This window comes from Coregonus lavaretus (genome assembly GCF_964263955.1).
Source record: "Coregonus lavaretus genome assembly, chromosome: 12".
In the NCBI taxonomy this organism is placed as follows: Eukaryota; Metazoa; Chordata; class Actinopteri; order Salmoniformes; family Salmonidae; genus Coregonus; species Coregonus lavaretus.
This window is the reverse complement of record NC_139999.1, coordinates 35,285,799-35,305,666: the sequence shown is the minus strand read 5'-3', so window position 1 is coordinate 35,305,666 and position 19,868 is coordinate 35,285,799. Positions and strand designations below refer to the sequence as shown.

General features: G+C 45.7%; 1 protein-coding gene across 3 annotated transcripts in view; it reads left to right on the top strand.

Moving 5' to 3' along the window:
- LOC311139021 (low-density lipoprotein receptor-related protein 1-like) overlaps nucleotides 1-19,868 on the top strand; it is a gene marked incomplete at its 5' end in the record, with an annotated part of 191,419 nt that overhangs the window by 65,490 nt on the left and 106,061 nt on the right. For all 3 annotated transcript variants that reach the window (XM_084173849.1, XM_084173850.1, XM_084173848.1), the window contains 4 exons: nucleotides 9,175-9,312; nucleotides 15,248-15,367; nucleotides 15,597-15,725; nucleotides 15,882-16,142. In XM_084173849.1, coding sequence (XP_084029975.1) covers nucleotides 9,175-9,312; nucleotides 15,248-15,367; nucleotides 15,597-15,725; nucleotides 15,882-16,142 — 648 coding nt within the window. The remainder of the gene's footprint in view (nucleotides 1-9,174; nucleotides 9,313-15,247; nucleotides 15,368-15,596; nucleotides 15,726-15,881; nucleotides 16,143-19,868) is intronic.

The following is a 19,868-nucleotide window of genomic DNA, read 5'->3' as shown; positions in this document are numbered from 1 at the left end:
AAAGAGAAGGTAGAGAGGATGGAGTGAAAGGATGATAGGTCCTCCGGAAGTTGAGTTTCCTTCTATTTTCGCTCAGCTGCCCGCAGCCCTGTTCTGTAAGCTCGCAATGAGTCACTCAGCCACGGAGCAGGAGGGGAGGGCCGAGCCGGCCAGGAGGAAAGGGGACAGCGATGATAGGATAGAGGAGGAGAGAGTAGTGGGGGAGAGAGAGTGACGATTGCGACGGCGCATGACCATCTGGGTAGGGGCTGAGTGGTTAGGGTTGGAGGAAAGGGAGACGGAAAAGGAAACTAAGTAGTGATCAGAGACCTGGAGGGGGGTTGCAGTGAGATTAGTAGGCGAGTAGCCTCTAGTAAAGCTAGTCAGATGAAGAAAGAGCAGCTGGAGTAGCAGTGTTCTCTGGGGTGATCCATGTCTCCGTCAGGGCCAAAAAGTAAATGGACTGAAGGGCAGCATAGGCTGAGATGAACTCGGCATTCTTGACCGCAGATCGGCAGTTCCAAATGCTGACAGAGACCCGGAATTCCACATGGGTTGTGCGTGCAGGGTACACTAAATTAGAAGGGTTGCAGCCAAGGGGTGGGGAGCGTCTAAAGCCTACAGGGAGAGGTGCGAACAGGTATAGAAACACGCACATAGTTGACAAAGCTACAAAAGGGCAAAATTAGACAATCTGTAAATAATTAGGTAAGATACTCAAGTGAGAGTGGTGTGGAGCCTTCCTCTCTTTCATTCCTGAGATGGAACCTGAGAAGCTGGTTATATACACTCCAATACTGCCACTGATTACCAAAAATAAGTCACAGATTGCCGTGCCACTTGATCCTGGTTGATGTGTCAACAACTATCTGCAAATTATGAGCAGTCAGCAGTTCACATACCAAGTTGGCCACTGGGAAGACAGGCAGCCCTTAAAGTAGATGGCCTTAGCTGGCAAAAAGACAGTACTAGACCACACAGAAAAAGACAAAAAATATATACTCCTGAAAATATCAGGAGTCCTCTAGCTATAGAATGAAGCACTATTTATAGGGCTATTTATACCAGAAATGGGTATAAAACCCCTATAAACGGCATTTTATAATTATATGACAATATTTTAGGTTGACAATAATTATATTACACAATTTCTGATGTTATTGCATTAAAATTTTAGTCATTTAGCAGACGCTCTTATCCAGAGCGACTTACAGTTAGTGAGTGCATACATTATTTTTAAAATTTTATTTCATACTGGCCCCCCGTGGGAATCGAACCCACAACTGAGCTACATCCCTGCCGGCCATTCCCTCCCATACCCTGGACGACGCTGGGCCAATTGTGCACCGCCCCATGGGTCTCCCGGTCGCGGCCGGCTATGACAGAGCCTGGATTCGAATATCACATTTAACTTTATTTTCCTGCATAAGTAAAATCAGGATTATGCCTCTACTGCCATTCATTCCAATTTGACTGGTTTGGATTTCTCCCTGACCAATATGGCTGCCATTTTCACCCCATTCTGGAACTTTGAGGGTTTTTAGGATCACTATGCTCTATGGTTTAAATATTCCCCATGTAATGTCAATGGACAGCTAACATGGCTGCCATAGAATGTTGAAGTGTCATGTAAATGCATCATACTGCAGAAAACTCAACTCTCTAAATACATTGCTCTGAGTACACTCACAATGGCCACCAGTCCATCCATTATGCAATCACTTACTTGAATGGGATGCCCGTTCTATGAATTCTGTTTAAATTCCAGCACATGCAGTCAGGAGCGGGGAAGAGGAAAACATGTATTTTATTATTTTGCTATTCAAACAGTTATTACAGTGACTGCGATCATTTGGCTGGCCAATTAGTCATCCAAAATTCCATGACACTTAATAAAAATATAAACGCAACATGTAAAGTGTTGGTCCCATGTTTCATGAGCTGAAATAAAAGATCCTAGAAATGTTCCATATGCACACAAAGCTTATTTCTCTCAAATGTTCTGCACAGAATGTGTTTACATCTCTGATAGTGAGCATTTCTCCATTGCCAAGATAATCCATCCACCTGACAGGAGTGGCATATCAAGACTCTTATTAAACAGCCTGATCATTACACAGGTGCACCTTGTGCTGGGGACAATAAAAGTCCACTCTAAAATGTGCAGTTTTGTGTCACAACACAATGCCACAGATGTCTCAAGTTTGGAAAGAGTGTGCAATTGGCATGCTGACTGCAGGAATGTCCACCAGCGCTATTGCCAGATAATTGACTGTTCATTTCTCTACTATAAGCCGCCTCCAATGTCGTTTTAGAGAATTTGGCAGACCACGTGTAACCACGCCAGCCCAAGAACTCCACATCCGGCTTCTTCACCTGCGTGATTGTCTGAGACTAGCCACCCGGACAGCTGATGAAACTGTGGCTTTGCACAACCGAAGAATTTCTGCACAAACTGTCAGAAATGGTCTCAGGAAAGCTAATCTGCGTGCTCGTCGTCCTCACTAGGGTCTTGACCTGACTTCAGTTCAGCGCCGTAACCGACTTCAGTGGGCAAATGCTCACCTTCGATGGCCACTGGCACACTGGAGAAGTGTGCTCTTCACAGATGAATCCCGGTTTCAACTGTACCGGGCAGATGGCAGAAAGCGTGTATGGCGTCGTGTGGGTGAGCGGTTTGCTGATGTCAACACTGTGAACAAAGTGCCCCATGTTGGCGGTGGGGTTGTAGTATGGGCAGGCATAAGCTATGGACAACGAACACAATTGCATTTTATCGATGGCAATTTGAATGCACAGAGATACCGTGACGAGATCCTGATGCCCATTGTCGTGCCATTCATCCGCCGCCATCACCTCATGTGTAGGGCCCCGTGTAGCTCAGTTGGTAGAGCATAGCGCTTGCAACGCCAGGGTTTTGGGTTTGATTCCCACGGGGGGCCAGTATGAAAAAATAAATAATAATGTATGCACTCACTTAACTTTAAGTCGCTCTGCATAAGAGCGTCTGCTAAATGACTCAAATGTAAATGTTTCAGCAGGATCATGCACGGCCCCATGTCGCAAGGATCTGTACACAATTCCTAGAAGTTAAATGTCCCAGTTCTTCCCTGGCCTGCATACTCACCAGACATGTCACCCATTGAGCCTGTTTGGGATGCTCTGGCTCGACGTGTACGACGGCGTGTTCCAGTTCCCGACAATATCCAGCAACTTCACACAGCCTTTGAAGAGGAGTGGGACAACATTCCTCAGGCCACAATCAACAGCCAGATAAACTCTATGCGAAGGAGATGTCGTTCTGCATATACTGATTGGTTTTCTGATCCACACCCCTAATTTTTTTAAAGGTATCTGTGACCAACAGAGGCATATCTGTATTCCCAGCCTTGTGAAATTCAAAGATTAAGGCCTATGGAATTTATTTCAATTGACTGATTTCCTTATTTGAACTGTAACTCAGTAAAATCTTTGAAATTGTTGCATTTCTTTTTGTTCAGTGTATTTTCCTGTTTTTATGAATAAGCCTGTCATCATATCTCCGCATTTGCACAAAATATTACTTGCCTGCTTGCAATGCAATGCAATGCAATACTTTAACCACAAGGAATTGTGCATAGGCCTACACATGGTCTAAAGTTTGGGTTGAGGTAAGCACATTCTCACGTCAAGTTCAGTTTTTATAAATGCCAACATTTGTGTGAATATTGGTGCATGCTTGTTTTGGGGTATATTTTGTACGTACGTAACGTTTATAAATGAGGCCCAAGGTGTTTAATGTAGCTGACTCTATGACGTCTATGGTAACATCTTGACCTTCACTGGTAAAGGCCTCTCTCTAACCTGCATGGGAAACTCTATGGCACTTCTTTAGTCATAGATCCCTCAGTCCTCCACCAGGCTCCAGAGGAAAAGTATAGTCACCACGCCACCACCGACCTCATGGTATTATCACAAAGACAGCCCAACAGAGTCATGCTGATGGACACACCAGGATTATTTTAATTCACCCTATTTCTCCCTTAAGCTTCTTCTCATCTGGTCCCACCTCATTTCGTGTGCGTGTTCGCATGTGACTAGGGCCGAGCCAAAGACTAATTGAAAACTACAGATACCCTTTGGCCAGTGTCATTTGAAAGCCAACTGTGATTTTGTAATAGTCACAGAAATTAAGAGAAAATAGTTGGTGTTAAACACTTTTAGTGTTAAAAACAGTTCAACCGTTTTACTGATGAGTCCTGATGAGAGAATGAGCTCTGGTTTTCCTGTCTGCCTGGGTTTCTCTAACCTGGTTCTTCCCAACCGAGGAATGTTAAATAAGAGGCTGTCTGATTCACATTAGCAGTGCGTTTTCCACCAAAGCCCTGCCAGCTAACTTTAGAATGGAGCCTTGTGGTGCTCACTCGGCTTACTGTGCATGAGGTGATCCCTTTCCCCCCTCCTCTTTATCCTTTTTCTCTCTCCCACTCTCTCTCTTTCTCTTGCTTTCTCTCTTTTGCTTTTCTACCTCTTTGCCTCACAGTCCATTTACCTTTCTTCATCCCTCTTTTCTCCCCACGTTCTGCCCCCTGTTGTATATTATTTTTAAATGGGTCAGCAGATGTTAGAAAAGGGAGCGATGGGGGAGGTAGAGAATGAGAGTGAGGGAGGGGGATAGGGATGGGGGAGAGAGATTGCCAAGACCAACAGTTTGGTTTTTCATGTGGGCGGAGAGCAATGGACCCCTAAGAGAAGGGAGCGTTCAGTTCCAGACTTCTCCTGCTCTGCATCCCACAGACTCTCATTTACATCTGAAAGATCCTGCAAAATATCATTCAATGAGGAGGAACATTTTACTCGTGTCTGTAAACAAATGTTTCCCCTTGAAGTGTTACTAATCATAGAATGCTACTCTTGGGCAACACTTACAGATCTCCAAGGCTGGCATTAAGTTACAGTGAAGGCTCATCTTGCATCTAATTAGCAGTTAGCAGGAGTTATGCTTGCATTCGGTTTGCAGTTTGAAAATATGGACCAATTAGCCATAATTATCAGTACAAACTCACTCCCCCGTTCTACAAGGTTAGCAGACTTTGTTTTTGAGGCCATAAGCTGATGTTTGTTACGTATTCCTTGAACTCCCCCATGTAAGCCCAGGCAATGTCCATGGTATTGTGTAAAGGCACTGAATCTTGGAGAGGGACTAACAGGAGAGGTCCATCCATCCAATCTGTCTGGGTGACTCAGAGAAAAATAGATGATGCAGCCTGCCACCCGGGACTTTACGTTTTTGCCCCAGATTTACGAGCACGCACCAAACATGATGCTTCACTTGCACAAACAATGATTTCATACAAATAACAGGCACAGCAACACCATTTCAGTAAAGTGTTGCGCAACAACATCAAAGCAGTGTACAGCACATAGGCCGTGTCTACACTTGACACTTACGTGCAACTTCTGCTATCAGAATATGAAGATCACATTGAAAAGACTGGTCTAGAAAAGTCGTATCGTGGTCGGATTGTGTTCAGATCTGGTTAACCACCTCAGGAAGTGGTTGTGAGCTGATTTCTCCTCAGTCTGGACGAAAGCGCATACAGTGGGCGACGTCATCAGCACTTCGTCCACAAGTCAGAAAACTTGTGTTTTTAGGAGCGAGAGGCACCTTTTTTCATCAAACGTTGGAGGAAATACATTCCTAGCATGTGAGGAATGTGTTTGATGGCTTCATAAATGCTAGCCAGCAAACTTATTTAGCTTTGATAGCTAGCTTGCTGGCTAGCTACAGCGGTTAGCTGGCTAGTTAGCTACAGGAGTTGCTACCGCCATAAAGTTGTTGTTGTGTGATTATCAGATTTAACCTGTTCCACCGTTTGCAGGATGCATACTGCATTTGAATATAGTGCGGGAACAGGGAATTCGAACACAATGTGGACACGGTAGACACATTTTAAATGTAGGTGTAGACGCATGACATGTTCGGAATTCCATGATCAGAATACAATAGCTGCATGAACTTTCAAGTCTAGACATTGCCATAGTTACAGCTTTAGCATAGCAAACAACCTAGGAAAACATTTTACTGCATCCTACTTTAATTTAACATATATATTTATATATTCTAATATGCATTAGTGTAGTAAATAAAATCATAAGCTCTGTTCAGCAACAAATTCACATTGAAAAGTCTTTCAGCCAATAAAACTCCAAAAGGAGGAGGACAGGGGAGGATTGGGGAGATGGACAGACTGAAAGATTGGCTGGACCTAGGGAACAGTCAGTCGGCTGGCGTGGCGTGGTTGGCCTGGAGTTCCAAATATAATCTGCTGAGTCATTCACTGAGTCCCACTTGTAGGCAAAGCCCTGGTCTGGTCTAGTCTACTCTGGCTGGGCAGCCCTGGGCAGGAGTTTGGCTGAGGCCCTAAGTACTCTAATAAGAAGACGATTAGCCTTTAAACAGATTTATATTAAATAGAGCCATGCAGATGAACGTTTTGGAGAGTGTAGCATTCACGAACAGGCCCTTTTGAACTACAGCAGGGCTTCCTCATCCTGGTCCTGGGGACCTACTGTGGTGCACTGTTTTGTTCCTGCCCAGCAACAACACACCTGATTCAGTTAATCAAGGGCTTGGTTAGATGATCAATTGAATCTGGTGTGTAGCCTTAGTGCTGGGCTAGAACAAATAGTGCACCCATGTGGGTCCCCAGGACCAAGAAACTCTGACCTACAGTCTAACTTCCTGCTCACATTTCCCATTGGTTTAACCAATCCTCTGCTTCCCTGTCTCAGCATACAGTACGTTGTCATGCCACCAACTTCACACTGACCAGAGCTGTAGTCTGGTGTAGTTGTGTGTGTGTGGATAAGTAGTAATTTGGCCAATCCCAACCAGGGTAATGATGTGTTTGCACTTCCCCCTGCTGTGCCCTGACAAAGCAGACTCTTAGACAGCGGTTCACTGTTTATTCCCCAAGAGTTGTACACGTTTCTCTGTGGTTGAACCTGTGTCTAAAACTGCTGCACAGGGCACATCTGTATATAGAATCAGGATGATGTGATGGCGTTTGAAGGAAGAGTTGTGGTAGAACACTACAACAACGATAGATGGGGAAGGAGAGGAGGGATAGAAGAGATTCATTGAAAAGGTGCAGTACAGGCCTTTGTGGCTTTGTTCAGTGCAATTTTAATGTTCTAAGAAAAGTACCTCCGCTATTCTGCTTTTTACTGTTGGTCTAAATCAGGGATCATCAACTAGATTCAGCCGCAGGCTTCTTGAGCGGATGGTCAGATGGAATATAATTTGAAATAATTTGTAGACTGCAAATTGACCGCAAGAAGCCCAAACAGATAAAATATTTGACTAAAACATGATCATTTCAAACCTTGCTTACATTTGTATACAATCTCTCTATTATGCGTGGGAATATTTTGGAACAGATTTCCAAAATTAAAATCACATGGAGCTGATTTGCTGCCGTTTTTACGGTCTTTTATGTCTAACAATAAAATATATACTGTTCAAAAAAATAAAGGGAACACTTAAACAACACAATGTAACTCCAAGTCAATCACACTTCTGTGAAATCAAACTGTCCACTTAGGAAGCAACACTGATTTGACAATAAATGTCACATGCTGTTGTGCAAATGGAATAGACAACAGGTGGAAATTATAGGCAATTAGCAAGAGACCCCCAATAAAGAAGTGGTTCTGCAGGTGGTGACCACAGACCACTTCTCAGTTCCTATGCTTCCTGGCTGATGTTTTGGTCACTTTTGAATGCTGGCGGTGCTTTCACTCTAGTGGTAGCATGAGACGGAGTCTACAACCCACACAAGTGGCTCAGGTAGTGCAGCTCATCCAGGATGGCACATTAATGCGAGCTGTGGCAAGAAGGTTTGCTGTGTCTGTCAGCGTAGTGTCCAGAGCATGGAGGCGCTACCAGGAGACAGGCCAGTACATCAGGAGACGTGGAGGAGGCCGTAGGAGGGCAACAACCCAGCAGCAGGGCCACTACCTCCGCCTTTGTGCAAGGAGGAGCAGGAGGAGCACTGCCAGAGCCCTGTAAAATGACCTCCAGCAGGCCACAAATGTGCATGTGTCTGCTCAAACGGTCAGAAACAGACTCCATGAGGGTGGTATGAGGGCCCGACGTCCACAGGTGGGGGTTGTGCTTACAGCCCAACACCGTGCAGGACGTTTGGCATTTGCCAGAGAACACCAAGATTGGCAAATTCGCCACTGGCGCCCTGTGCTCTTCACAGATGTAAGCAGGTTCACACTGAGCACATGTGACAGACGTGACAGAGTCTGGAGACGCCGTGGAGAACGTTCTGCTGCCTGCAACATCCTCCAGCATGACCGGTTTGACGGTGGGTCAGTCATGGTGTGGGGTGGCATTTCTTTGGGGGGCCGCACAGCCCTCCATGTGCTCGCCAGAGGTAGCCTGACTGCCATTAGGTACCGAGATGAGATCCTCAGACCCCTTGTGAGACCATATGCTGGTGCGGTTGGCCCTGGGTTCCTCCTAATGCAAGACAATGCTAGACCTCATGTGGCTGGAGTGTGTCAGTAGTTCCTGCAAGAGGAAGGCATTGATGCTATGGACTGGCCCGCCCGTTCCCCAGACCTGAATCCAATTGAGCACATCTGGGACATCATGTCTCGCTCCATCCACCAACGCCACGTTGCACCACAGACTGTCCAGGAGTTGGCGGATGCTTTAGTCCAGGTCTGGGAGGAGATCCCTCAGGAGACCATCCGCCACCTCATCAGGAGCATGCCCAGGCGTTGTAGGGAGGTCATCCAGGCACGTGGAGGCCACACACACTACTGAGCCTCATTTTGACTTGTTTTAAGGACATTACATCAAAGTTGGATCAGCCTGTAGTGTGGTTTTCCACTTTAATTTTGAGGGTGACTCCAAATCCAGACCTCCATGGGTTGATAAATTTGATTTCCATTTGATTAATTTTTGTGTGATTTTGTTGTCAGCACATTCAACTATGTAAAGAAAAAAGTATTTAATAAGATTATTTCATTCATTCAGATCTAGGATGTGTTGTTTGTCTTCCCTTTATTTTTTTTAGCTATATATATATATATATATATATATATAAAATATTTTTGCTCAGAAAACTTGGGGGGCCAAATAAAATCGGGCTGTCAGTTGGGGAGCTCTGGCTAAATCATGTTTTGTCTGTGTTTTAGGTCCGCACAGCCGTGTGTCGCGGTGCCCCCCCAATGAGTACCAGTGTGGGGGGATAGAGCTGTGTATCCACATGAGCAAACTGTGCAACGGGGTTCCAGACTGTACCGATGGCTGGGACGAGGGTCCGCACTGCAGAGGTACTGAACACACACCCACCCTCACTTCCTCCCTCCCTCAGTGCCTCTCTCCCACTGTTCAATTAGCCTGTACAGATAGTGTATTGTATTTGTCCCCTAACCCTCCCCCATACATTCTCCGCCCAGGCAGGGAATCTTGCAGCACTACAATGGAGGGGAGGTGGCCTGGCCATGGCAGATTGATTATAACATGGCTTATCCTCCTACCCCCACATTAATGTACACAGCACATGCATGCTGCCCACATCAAAGACATCACTCCATCTATAAAATTGGATTATGATTATGACGGATTACTGCAGACTTACATGTAACGAAACATGTGTGGGACTATAATAACATTACTTAGTTTATTTTTCCACCAAGCATTGTTGAACTCCCATGGGGTTTTGCAAGTCTGGCTACCTACGGTATTTTCCTATTTCTGGCCCTGGTTTACTATTATTGACCTGAATGTGTTTAATGTATAGTACAAAGGGGACAGATACATGTTATACATTTAAAATTATTAAAAACATTAAAGCTAAATTATTAAGTGAATTGTTTGAAAAGGTCTTTGCCCTCATCTAATGTAAGGTTATAGAAAGCTGTCCCCATCTCGATCTTTCTCTCTCCCCCTTTCCCCCTCTCACTAATCTCTGTACACTACTCCTCTTTCATCCCCCTCTTTTATTTAATTAGCCCCCACCCCTCTCTCTCTTTCTGTCCATCCTTATTATCACACGCTTATGTTGTTCTTTTCTCATGGGAGAAAACATGTATTATCAAATCATTGAAGATGTTGTTGTCATGGCTATACTGCCCATACTGTAGCTACAGCGCTGTAAGCAGGGTTGGGTGGTGTTAGGTGTGAGTGTATGAAGCAGGTCAGACTTCTGTGTGTGTGTGTGTGTGTTTGTTTGTTTGTTTGTTTGTTTGTTTGTCGGTTTGTGTCTGTGAGCACACTGACTCTGGCTTTTGCAAAACAAAAACTGGGAGCACACTCAAATCATGATTATCCAGCCTGGATTACCTTTTTTCCAGATTAACTGTGCCAACGAAAGTTCCTAACTGAAGACACATGCTGATTCTGATTTGGTTGGCCAAACGGAGAGAAAGAAAAATATGATCATGTGAAAAGCAGGGTTTCCCAAACTCGGTCCTGGGGCCCCCCTGGGTGCACGTTTTGGTTTTTGCCCCAGCACTACACAGCTGATTCAAATAATCAAAGCTTGATGATGAGTTGGTTATTTTAATCAGCTGTGTAGTGCTAGGGCAAAAACCAAAACATGCACCCGGGGGGGCCCCGCGATTGGGGAAACTCTGAGCTAGAGGACAGGGTGGCTGGATAGATGGTGTTAGCTGAAGCGCTAAAGGTCGTCTAATACCAATGGCTGGCATAATCCAGGAATGGGTCATGGTTGGCCAATGGCATAAACTGGAGAGGGGTAAAAAATGGTACCTTAGTACTAAGGGCTGGGAATTGCCAGGGACCTCACGATACAATATTATCATGGTACTTAGGAGCGATATGATATGTATTGCGATACTCATGATTCTATATGTATTGCGATTCCATACTGCGATTTTATTGCGATTTAATGTTCCAAACATATTGCTCACCATGTCTGCTGCAGACGGACAAGAGAGAGCATGAGAAAATGAATTTTGATCAGTCATGGAAAGAAAAGTGCTGAAAACATGTTGACTCACTACTTAAAAAGAACAAGATATAGGATAAAAAATAGCCAAGTTTTTGCGCGAAGTATCAATATAACATCGTCCAAAATAATACTGTGATATGTAACTATCTATTACCAATCACTACCTATTACTAGACTATAATATTTGAGTATCTCTTGTACAGTTCTTCTGTGCTGTACTGTGTGCACAAGGAAATGTGCACACACATTCTCTTGCATACATACTGTAGTCACACCAACACATACTCACTCACTCTCTCTTTCACACAGTCTACACACACACACACACACACACGTGTGTATGTGTTAGTGTAACTATAGGATTTTAACACGTGTGCTCAACACCACAACCACTTCTTTGGATCCCATGAGACACCTGTCACCTCAATTCCCATCCCTTCATCCTTCTATCCCTCCACCCCTTCAGAGGGAAGGCGAGCGAAGGATGAAATATTTATGACAGTAACACGGAGAGAGGAGGGACATCAAATTTTCATGCTGCTTCACGCTGGCAGGGCTTTGAGTGGTGTGTGGGTGGGTGCGTGCGCTCGCGTTCGACTCCATAGGCCAGCTTCAATCTTCCTAGGTAGTCAAATGCCAGGTTAGCGGGGGGGTTACCCATCCTTCATATATTCCTCACGGTTATCAGAGTGCTCACGTCAATATACTTGGTGCCCTGGTGTTTAAAATGGGGGTGCCCTGATTTGTTATCGGAATGCAGGGACTCTACAAGGTGTCGAAAGTGTTCCACAGGGATGCTGGCCCATGTTGACTCCAATGATTCCCATAATTGTGTGAAGTTGGCTGGATGTCTTTTGGGTGGTGGACCATTCTTAATACACACAGGAAACTGTTGAGTGTGAAAAACCCAACAGCGTTGCAGTTCTTGACACAAACCGGTGCACCTGGCACCTACTACCATACCCTGTTCAAATGCACTTAAATCTTTTGTCTTGCCCATTCACCCTCTGAATGGCACACACACAATCATTGTCTCAAGGCTTAAAAATATTTTTTAAACCTGTCTCCTCCCCTCCTACACTGATTTGATGTGGATTTAACAAGTGACATCAATAAGGGATCATAGTTTTCACCTGGTCAGTATATGTCATGGAAGAGCAGGTGTCCTTAATGTTTTATACACTCATTGTACCTTGATCTGCAATGGGGCTTATTCCCTATTGGTGTGTCTGCATTGCTGTACCCCCATTGTAACACAGTGACATTGAGGTGGTGGTATGATTTATGGTACATCTTATAAGTTACGCCTGCTAGTGCTACTACAGAACTTTTAGAAGTTTGATAAGGCAATGTAGCTATGGATTGCCACCGGCAACGGCAAATGTGCTGACTTGTGTTTCATATTTTGTGCTACTCAACAATACTGTTCTGAACTGTGGTAAACAAACAAAGAAGCCAGTAACTTTAGGTGCACCACCTTTAAGAACAAACTCTTAGTTTGAAACTTTAGTGTTCTCTGTCTCTCTGTCTGTCTCTCGCTCTCGCTCTGTCCCTCTGTCTCTCTCACTCTCGCTCTCTCTGTGTGTCTCTCTCTCGCTCTCTGTCTCTCTCTCGCTCTCTCTGTCTCTCTCTCGCTCTCTCTGTGTGTCTCTGTCTCTCGCTCTCTCTGTCTCTCTCTCGCTTTCTCTGTGTGTCTCTGTCTCTCTCTCTCTCTGTCTCTCTCTCACTCTCGCTCTCTCTGTGTGTCTCTGTCTCTCGCTCTCTCTGTCTCTCTCTCACTCTCGCTCTCTCTGTGTGTCTCTGTCTCTCTCTCGCTCTATCTGTGTGTCTGTCTCTCTCGCTCTCTCTGTGTGTCTGTCTCTCTCGCTCTCTCTGTGTGTCTGTCTCTCTCTGTCTCTCTCTGTCTGTCTCTCGCTCGCTCTGTCTCTCTCGCTCGCTCTGTCTCTCTCGCTCGCTCTGTCTCTCTCGCTCGCTCTGTCTCTCTCGCTCGCTCTGTCTCTCTCGCTCGCTCTGTCTCTCGCTCGCTCTGTCTCTCTCGCTCGCTCTGTCTCTCTCGCTCGCTCTGTCTCTCTCGCTCGCTCTGTCTCTCTCGCTCGCTCTGTCTCTCTCTCTCGCTCTGTCTCTCTCGCTCGCTCTGTCTCTCTCGCTCGCTCTGTCTCTCTCGCTCGCTCTGTCTCTCTCGCTCGCTCTGTCTCTCTCTCTCGCTCTGTCTCTCTCTCTCGCTCTGTCTCTCTCTCTCGCTCTGTCTCTCTCTCTCGCTCTGTCTCTCTCTCTCGCTCTGTCTCTCTCTCTCGCTCTGTCTCTCTCTCTCGCTCTGTCTCTCTCTCTCGCTCTGTCTCTCTCTCTCGCTCTGTCTCTCGCTCTCGCTCTGTCTCTCTCTCTCGCTCTGTCTCTCTCTCTGTCTCTCGCTCTCTCGCTCGCTCTGTCTCTCTCTCTCTCGCTCTGTCTCTCTCTCTCTCGCTCTGTCTCTCGCTCTCTCGCTCTGTCTCTCTCTCTCTCTCTCGCTCTGTCTCTCTCTCTCTCTCGCTCTGTCTCTCTCTCTCTTGCTCTGTCTCTCTCTCTCTCGCTCTGTCTCTCTCTCTCTCGCTCTGTCTCTCTGTCTCTCACATTGACAGTGTGAATGGGCTGGTGTTGCCCTTAAACGGTGTGAGTGATAGATATCATCCAGATCTGATGTGACCGCTGCTGTTTTGTCTCTGCTGCTCTGACTCAGAACACTGGCCCGGCATATGCAGATTTTCTCACAGGATGTAGTGGTGACAACTCGTGACTCCGTGAGATGACGGAGAGGTGTGTCAAGGTGTGAGCGTGTGACAGCAATATTAAGGTGTGTATGGATGAACGATTCATAGTGTGGAAGTGCATGTCTGCAGTGTTTGTGTGTGTTTGAGGTCCGCCTTGGCACAGTCCTGCCTATGAGGGATTGATTAGTGCTGGGCTGCAGTGTTTGCCTGTGGATTTATCTCCCTGGCCAGGCACACAAAAAACCAATTTCTCTGTATATCCCTTTACCAACCATTTACCCCCCCCCCCCCCCAACCCACTCTTTAACATGCACACATACATTCCTACATACAGACTTCTCCTCTCTGGGGTGTGAGTACAGTTCACTGGGTTTTGGGAGCATTGATTGCCCATAGGAAGCTGAGAGCTGCACTTTTTCCAAGGCCCAGGGGCTCATTTTGCATCCCCAGGCTTTCCTGCTTCCTTATGCCAAGAGGCAAGCCCCCAGCTCTGGGTCTGGTGTGACAGACAATGTCCTATATGACTAGAGCCTGGGCTATTGATTCCTACATATAAAATGACTGTTCTGCAGTTTTCAGAGTGATTTAATGTCCATGATGGACAGACACATCTAAGGGAAAGATGATTGACCTACATGGCAACAAAGGCTGAGCTAGGGAAAGGGAAGGGGGATACCTATTTTTTATTTATTAGGATCCCCATTAGCCGACGCCAATGGTGACAGCTAGTCTTATTAGGGTCAGACACATAACGGAAAATAAATTACAGACAAAATACTTTACAATTGACATTTAAAAACATTAACATGTAGTGTGTGTGCATCTATCAGTTACACATACATGTCAGTACATACACACAACAAGTAGGTCACACAATTTGGAATTTCCCCCCCCCCAAAAAAAGAAGTGATGCATTCAGTCTTACCTCAACAATAAGCCAAGAGAGACTGGCATGCATAGTATTAATAGTCAGTTGCACAACTGAACGCATTCAACCGAAATGTGTTTTCTGCATTTAACCCAAGCCCTCTGAATCAGAGCGGTGCGGGGGCTTCCTTAATCGACGTCATCGGCGCAGTTGTTGAGGGTTAACTGCCTTGCTCAAGGGCAGAACACATTTTCCACCTTGCCAGCTCGGGGATTCGAACAAGCAACTTTTTGGTTACTGTCCCAATGCTCTAACCGCTAGGCTATCTGCCGTCCCCAGCTAGTCAGTCTTCCAGGGTTGTGAAAACCAAGTAGGCTATTTTGCAGCAGACACACTGAGCGCAATGAGAGTACACTACTTCACTGTCTCATCTACAGATATATATTCCTTAAAGTAATATCCTTGTAATTACGTAATATTTATATATTCCCCTTTCTGTCATGCCCATACCCTCTTCCTGCGACCTGCTCCCTTCTCCACCGCTCCTCCACCCTCCTCTACCCTCCTCCACCCCATCCCTTGTTTCTACAGACATAGCCTCTCAATTGCTCCTCAAAGTGACCCCAACATATCCTTTCCTATCTCTCCTCCCTTCTCCCTCTCTCCCTGTCGCTCTACAGAATTCGCCACCAACTGCACTCTGTCGAGTTGCCAGGACAACTGTTCGGTGACTCCGTCGGGCGCTGCATGTTACTGTAAGAGTGGATATGAAATAGGGCTGGATGGCAAAACATGTAAAGGTGAGGTCCACCAACCGGGAAACCTTTAGCCATCTAGACACTGTGACAACCTACAGCCTGCTATTGGCTTTATAAACAGTAGGCCTGGCCTATACCTAATTTAAAAAGTCTGGTGGGCAATTATTCCTGGTCAAAGGACCATGAAAAAGAGCTGGAGGGTTTTTGTGCACTAACTATAGCTAACCAGATGTGATTGTCCCATGTATAATCTACTGTGTGTTGTGGTCAGATTTTGACGAGTGCAGTGTGTACGGTACCTGCAGCCAGTCCTGTACCAACACAGAGGGCTCCTACACCTGCAGCTGTGTGGAGGGCTACCTGCCCCAGCCCGACAACCGCTCCTGCAAGGCCAAAAATGGTAGGTATTAACCACCTGTCACCACTACAACCACTCACCTCAACGGTCCCCTCAATGCTTTCCAGGGGGCTTTTGATCTAGTGTAAATATACTGTGCGGAATTCTTATGAGCTGTTGAACACCTACTTTTACACACCACTCACACTCCTCTCCTAGTCCCAGTAGAAAGGAACTCGGTGCTGCTGATCGCCAACAGTCAGAACATCCAGGCCACGTCTCTGAGCGGCACCACGATCAGCCTGCTGTCCACCACCACCAAGCAGACCACTGCCATGGACTTCCTTTACGCCCAGGAGCAGGTGTGCTGGATCCACGTTGGCGACACGTCCTCCTCCACCCACCTCAAGTGTGCCAAGATCCCCAACCTCAAGAGCTTCGCTGACGAGAGGGTCATCAACATCTCCCTCAGCCTGCACCGTGAGTACACTGTAGTATAGTATGCTATACACTATAAAAGGTCACACTTTATTTGGATAGTCCCATATAGATGATCTATAGATGGCCATACTATCAACAAACTCTCTGTTGATAAGCAACTTTCTAAGGTTAGGGTTAGTTGAAATGTTGTTGACAGTTATTGAACATATACTTAACATCTACTTGGGACTATCCAAATAAAGTGTTACCCTATAAAATAGTACCCCATACAATATCAACATCTGCCTCACTATAGTGTAGTACAGTATAATACACCATCTCACTCTGCCTGCACTGTGGGTACACTGTAGGATAGTATAGTACAGTAAGATACAGTATAGTATTACTACGTAACTATACAATACAGTATAGTACACTACATCATCTCACACCACACTGCTCAAGGATGCTACAGTGAGTAACAGTCAGATAATACACCAACAGCTACACCTTCAAGTACATTAACATCTACACCGTGAGAACAGCAAACAGTTAGTACAATAGAGTACCCTCTGTTACAGCAGCCCAGCATGAAGAGTTGAGTAGAGTACACTGAGTACACTGAGTACACTCCCTCGGTTTGTCTGCACCAGTCAACAGTTGAATATGACATACTGTAGCAGTTCTACACAGCGTGTGTGTGGGGTGCTAGAAACGGTGTGTGTGTGGGGTGCTAGAAACGGCGTGTGTGTGTGCCTGCGTTTTGTGTGTCTGTGGGTGTGTGTTAACACTGTAGCTGGGTTGTGTAACGACCAGTTTGGAAGAATGCCGAAGCAAGTTCTCTTCCAGTAAAAAGGAAGGAAAAACATGTGTGTATGAGCGTGTGTTTAGCTTATAGGTCCCCCGTCTCCACTCCCTCCCTCCCTCTCTCCCTCCCTCCCATCTTGCCTCCCTCCCTACCTCCCCCAATTTACTGCACACTCATGGCCTGGTTTTAGAGGAGACTTTCCACTATGAATCAGAGTAAAAACAGTCACTACATGCAGTACTGGTACATACCTGTTTATTACAGGTCCCCTTATGGACTACACAGGACAACATTTAAGTTTTAAATTAGTATGATTAGAATTTACACACATTTTATATTTTCATAGTAGAAACGTAGCAGCTCTCTTTCCCTCTCCCACATATACACACACACACACACACACACACACACACACACACACACACACACAGTGGTGGCCATAGCTGGTGTTTAGTGTGTCAGAACAGAGGCAGAGTGGGGTAAACAAGCAGACCTCGACAGCTTTAATTCATCAACCTACAGAGACTGACCTCACACATACACACTCTACTGCGTCAGTTTAGAGATACTTCACCCCTGAACCTCAAACTATTATCCCTCCCCTCCCCCTCCCTCGTCTCACCCCTTTCCTGTCTAATTGAGCAGTAGATCGCCTGGCTGTGTGTATGTGCAGATTCTGAACCAAAGGAATGTGCAGGAAATTCCAACAGCTTCAGCTAGATTCTCCCCCTTTCTCTGCCTGACGCGCACACGTGTGTGTGAGAGAGAGAGAGGAGTGAGAGAGAAAAACAAATAAATATAGCTCTTCTAAAACTGCCACACATTTTTGAGGATATGTTGTCTCTGTCCCCCTTATTGCTGTTATTTTCACTAAAACCCTTAGAATAGAAGCTATGACTTTTAGCTAGTTATCCATCCACTCTTATGTATATTTCATCTTTCTTTCTGTAATATGTTAATTGTTTCTTTTATTTTCCTATCTGTTTATCAGATTGGAATCTTGACTGTGCACTAGAGAGTTGTTGGTAATATGACACAGTCTGAGAGTGTTTGTCAACGCTCCAGTGCTAGCTAGCCTAGCCCTCAGAGACTAAGCTAGGGAGAGTTGATAGTTTGCTGAGGCTCTTGGCGTGTCAGTGTGACAGCGAATGAACAGGCCTCGCTCGCTGTGTCGACACAGCCGGGTCGAGCAGGCAGCCAACGGCAGGGGTCGTCACATAGGACATGATGCGTTTGCGGTCGCAGTGATTCATGACCTCGGCATGCCACACAGATGAGCTCTTCCTGCGCCCTCTTTTTTAAATCTCTTTCTTTCTCACTTTCTCTGTGTATATCCCCCTCACTACTCACCTTTCTATCCCCCCTAACACATTTGGTCGTAGAATTCAACAATGTTAGCTTAGAGAGAATACAGCATTAACCATTTACTCTCGTGGGAATTGGCCTATATGTGTATGTGGGGAGAACAAGTATTTGATACACTGCCGATTTTACAAAGCATGTAGAGGTCTGTAATTTTTATCATAGGTACACTTCAACTGTGAGAGACGGAATCTAAAACAAAAATCCAGAAAATCACATTGTATGATTTTTAAGTAATTAATTTTCATTTTATTGCATGACATAAGTATTTGATACATCAGAAAAGCAGAACTTAATATTTGGTACAGAAACCTTTGTTTGCAATTACAGAGATCATATGTTTTCTGTAGGTCTTGACCAGGTTTGCACACACTGCAGCAGGGATTTTGACCCACTCCTCCATACAGACCTTCTCCAGATCCTTCAGGTTTCGGGGCTGTCGCTGGGCAATACGGACTTTCAGCTCCCTCCAAAGATTTTCTATTGGGTTCAGGTCTGGAGACTGGCTAGGCCACTCCAGGACCTTGAGATGCTTCTTACGGAGCCACTCCATAGTTGCCCTGGCTGTGTGTTTCGGGTCGTTGTCATGCTGGAAGACCCAGCCACGACCCATCTTCAATGCTCTTACTGAGGGAAGGAGGTTGTTGGCCAAGATCTCGCGATACATAGCCCCATCCATCCTCCCCTCAATACGGTGCAGTCGTCCTGTCCCCTTTGCAGAAAAGCATCCCCAAAGAATGATGTTTCCACCTCCATGCTTCACGGTTGGGATGGTGTTCTTGGGGTTGTACTCATCCTTCTTCTTCCTCCAAACACGGCGAGTGGAGTTTAGACCAAAAAGCTATATTTTTGTCTCATCAGACCACATGACCTTCTCCCATTCCTCCTCTGGATCATCCAGATGGTCATTGCCAAACTTCAGACGGGCCTGGACATGCGCTGGCTTGAGCAGGGGGACCTTGCTTGCGCTGCAGGATTTTAATCCATGACGGCGTAGTGTGTTACTAATGGTTTTCTTTGAGACTGTGGTCCCAGCTCTCTTCAGGTCATTGACCAGGTCCTGCCGTGTAGTTCTGGGCTGATCCCTCACCTTCCTCATGATCATTGATGCCCCACGAGGTGAGATCTTGCATGGAGCCCCAGACCGAGGGTGATTGACCGTCATCTTGACCTTCTTCCATTTTCTAATAATTGTGCCAACAGTTGTTGCCTTCTCACCAAGCTGCTTGCCTATTGTCCTGTAGCCCATCCCAGCCTTGTGCAGGTCTACAATTTTATCCCTGATGTCCTTACACATCTCTCCGGTCTTGGCCATTGTGGAGAGGTTGGAGTCTGTTTGAGTGTGTGGACAGGTGTCTTTTATACAGGTAACGAGTTCAAACAGGTGCAGTTAATACAGGTAATGAGTGGAGAACAGGAGGGCTAACAGGTCTGTGAGAGCCGGAATTCTTACTGGTTGGTAGGTGATCAAATACTTATGTCATGCAATAAAATGCAAATTAATTACTTAAAAATCATACAATGTGATTTTCTGGATTTTTGTTTTAGATTCCGTCTCTCACAGTTGACGTGTACCTATGATAAAAAAATTACAGACCTCTACATGCTTTGTAAGT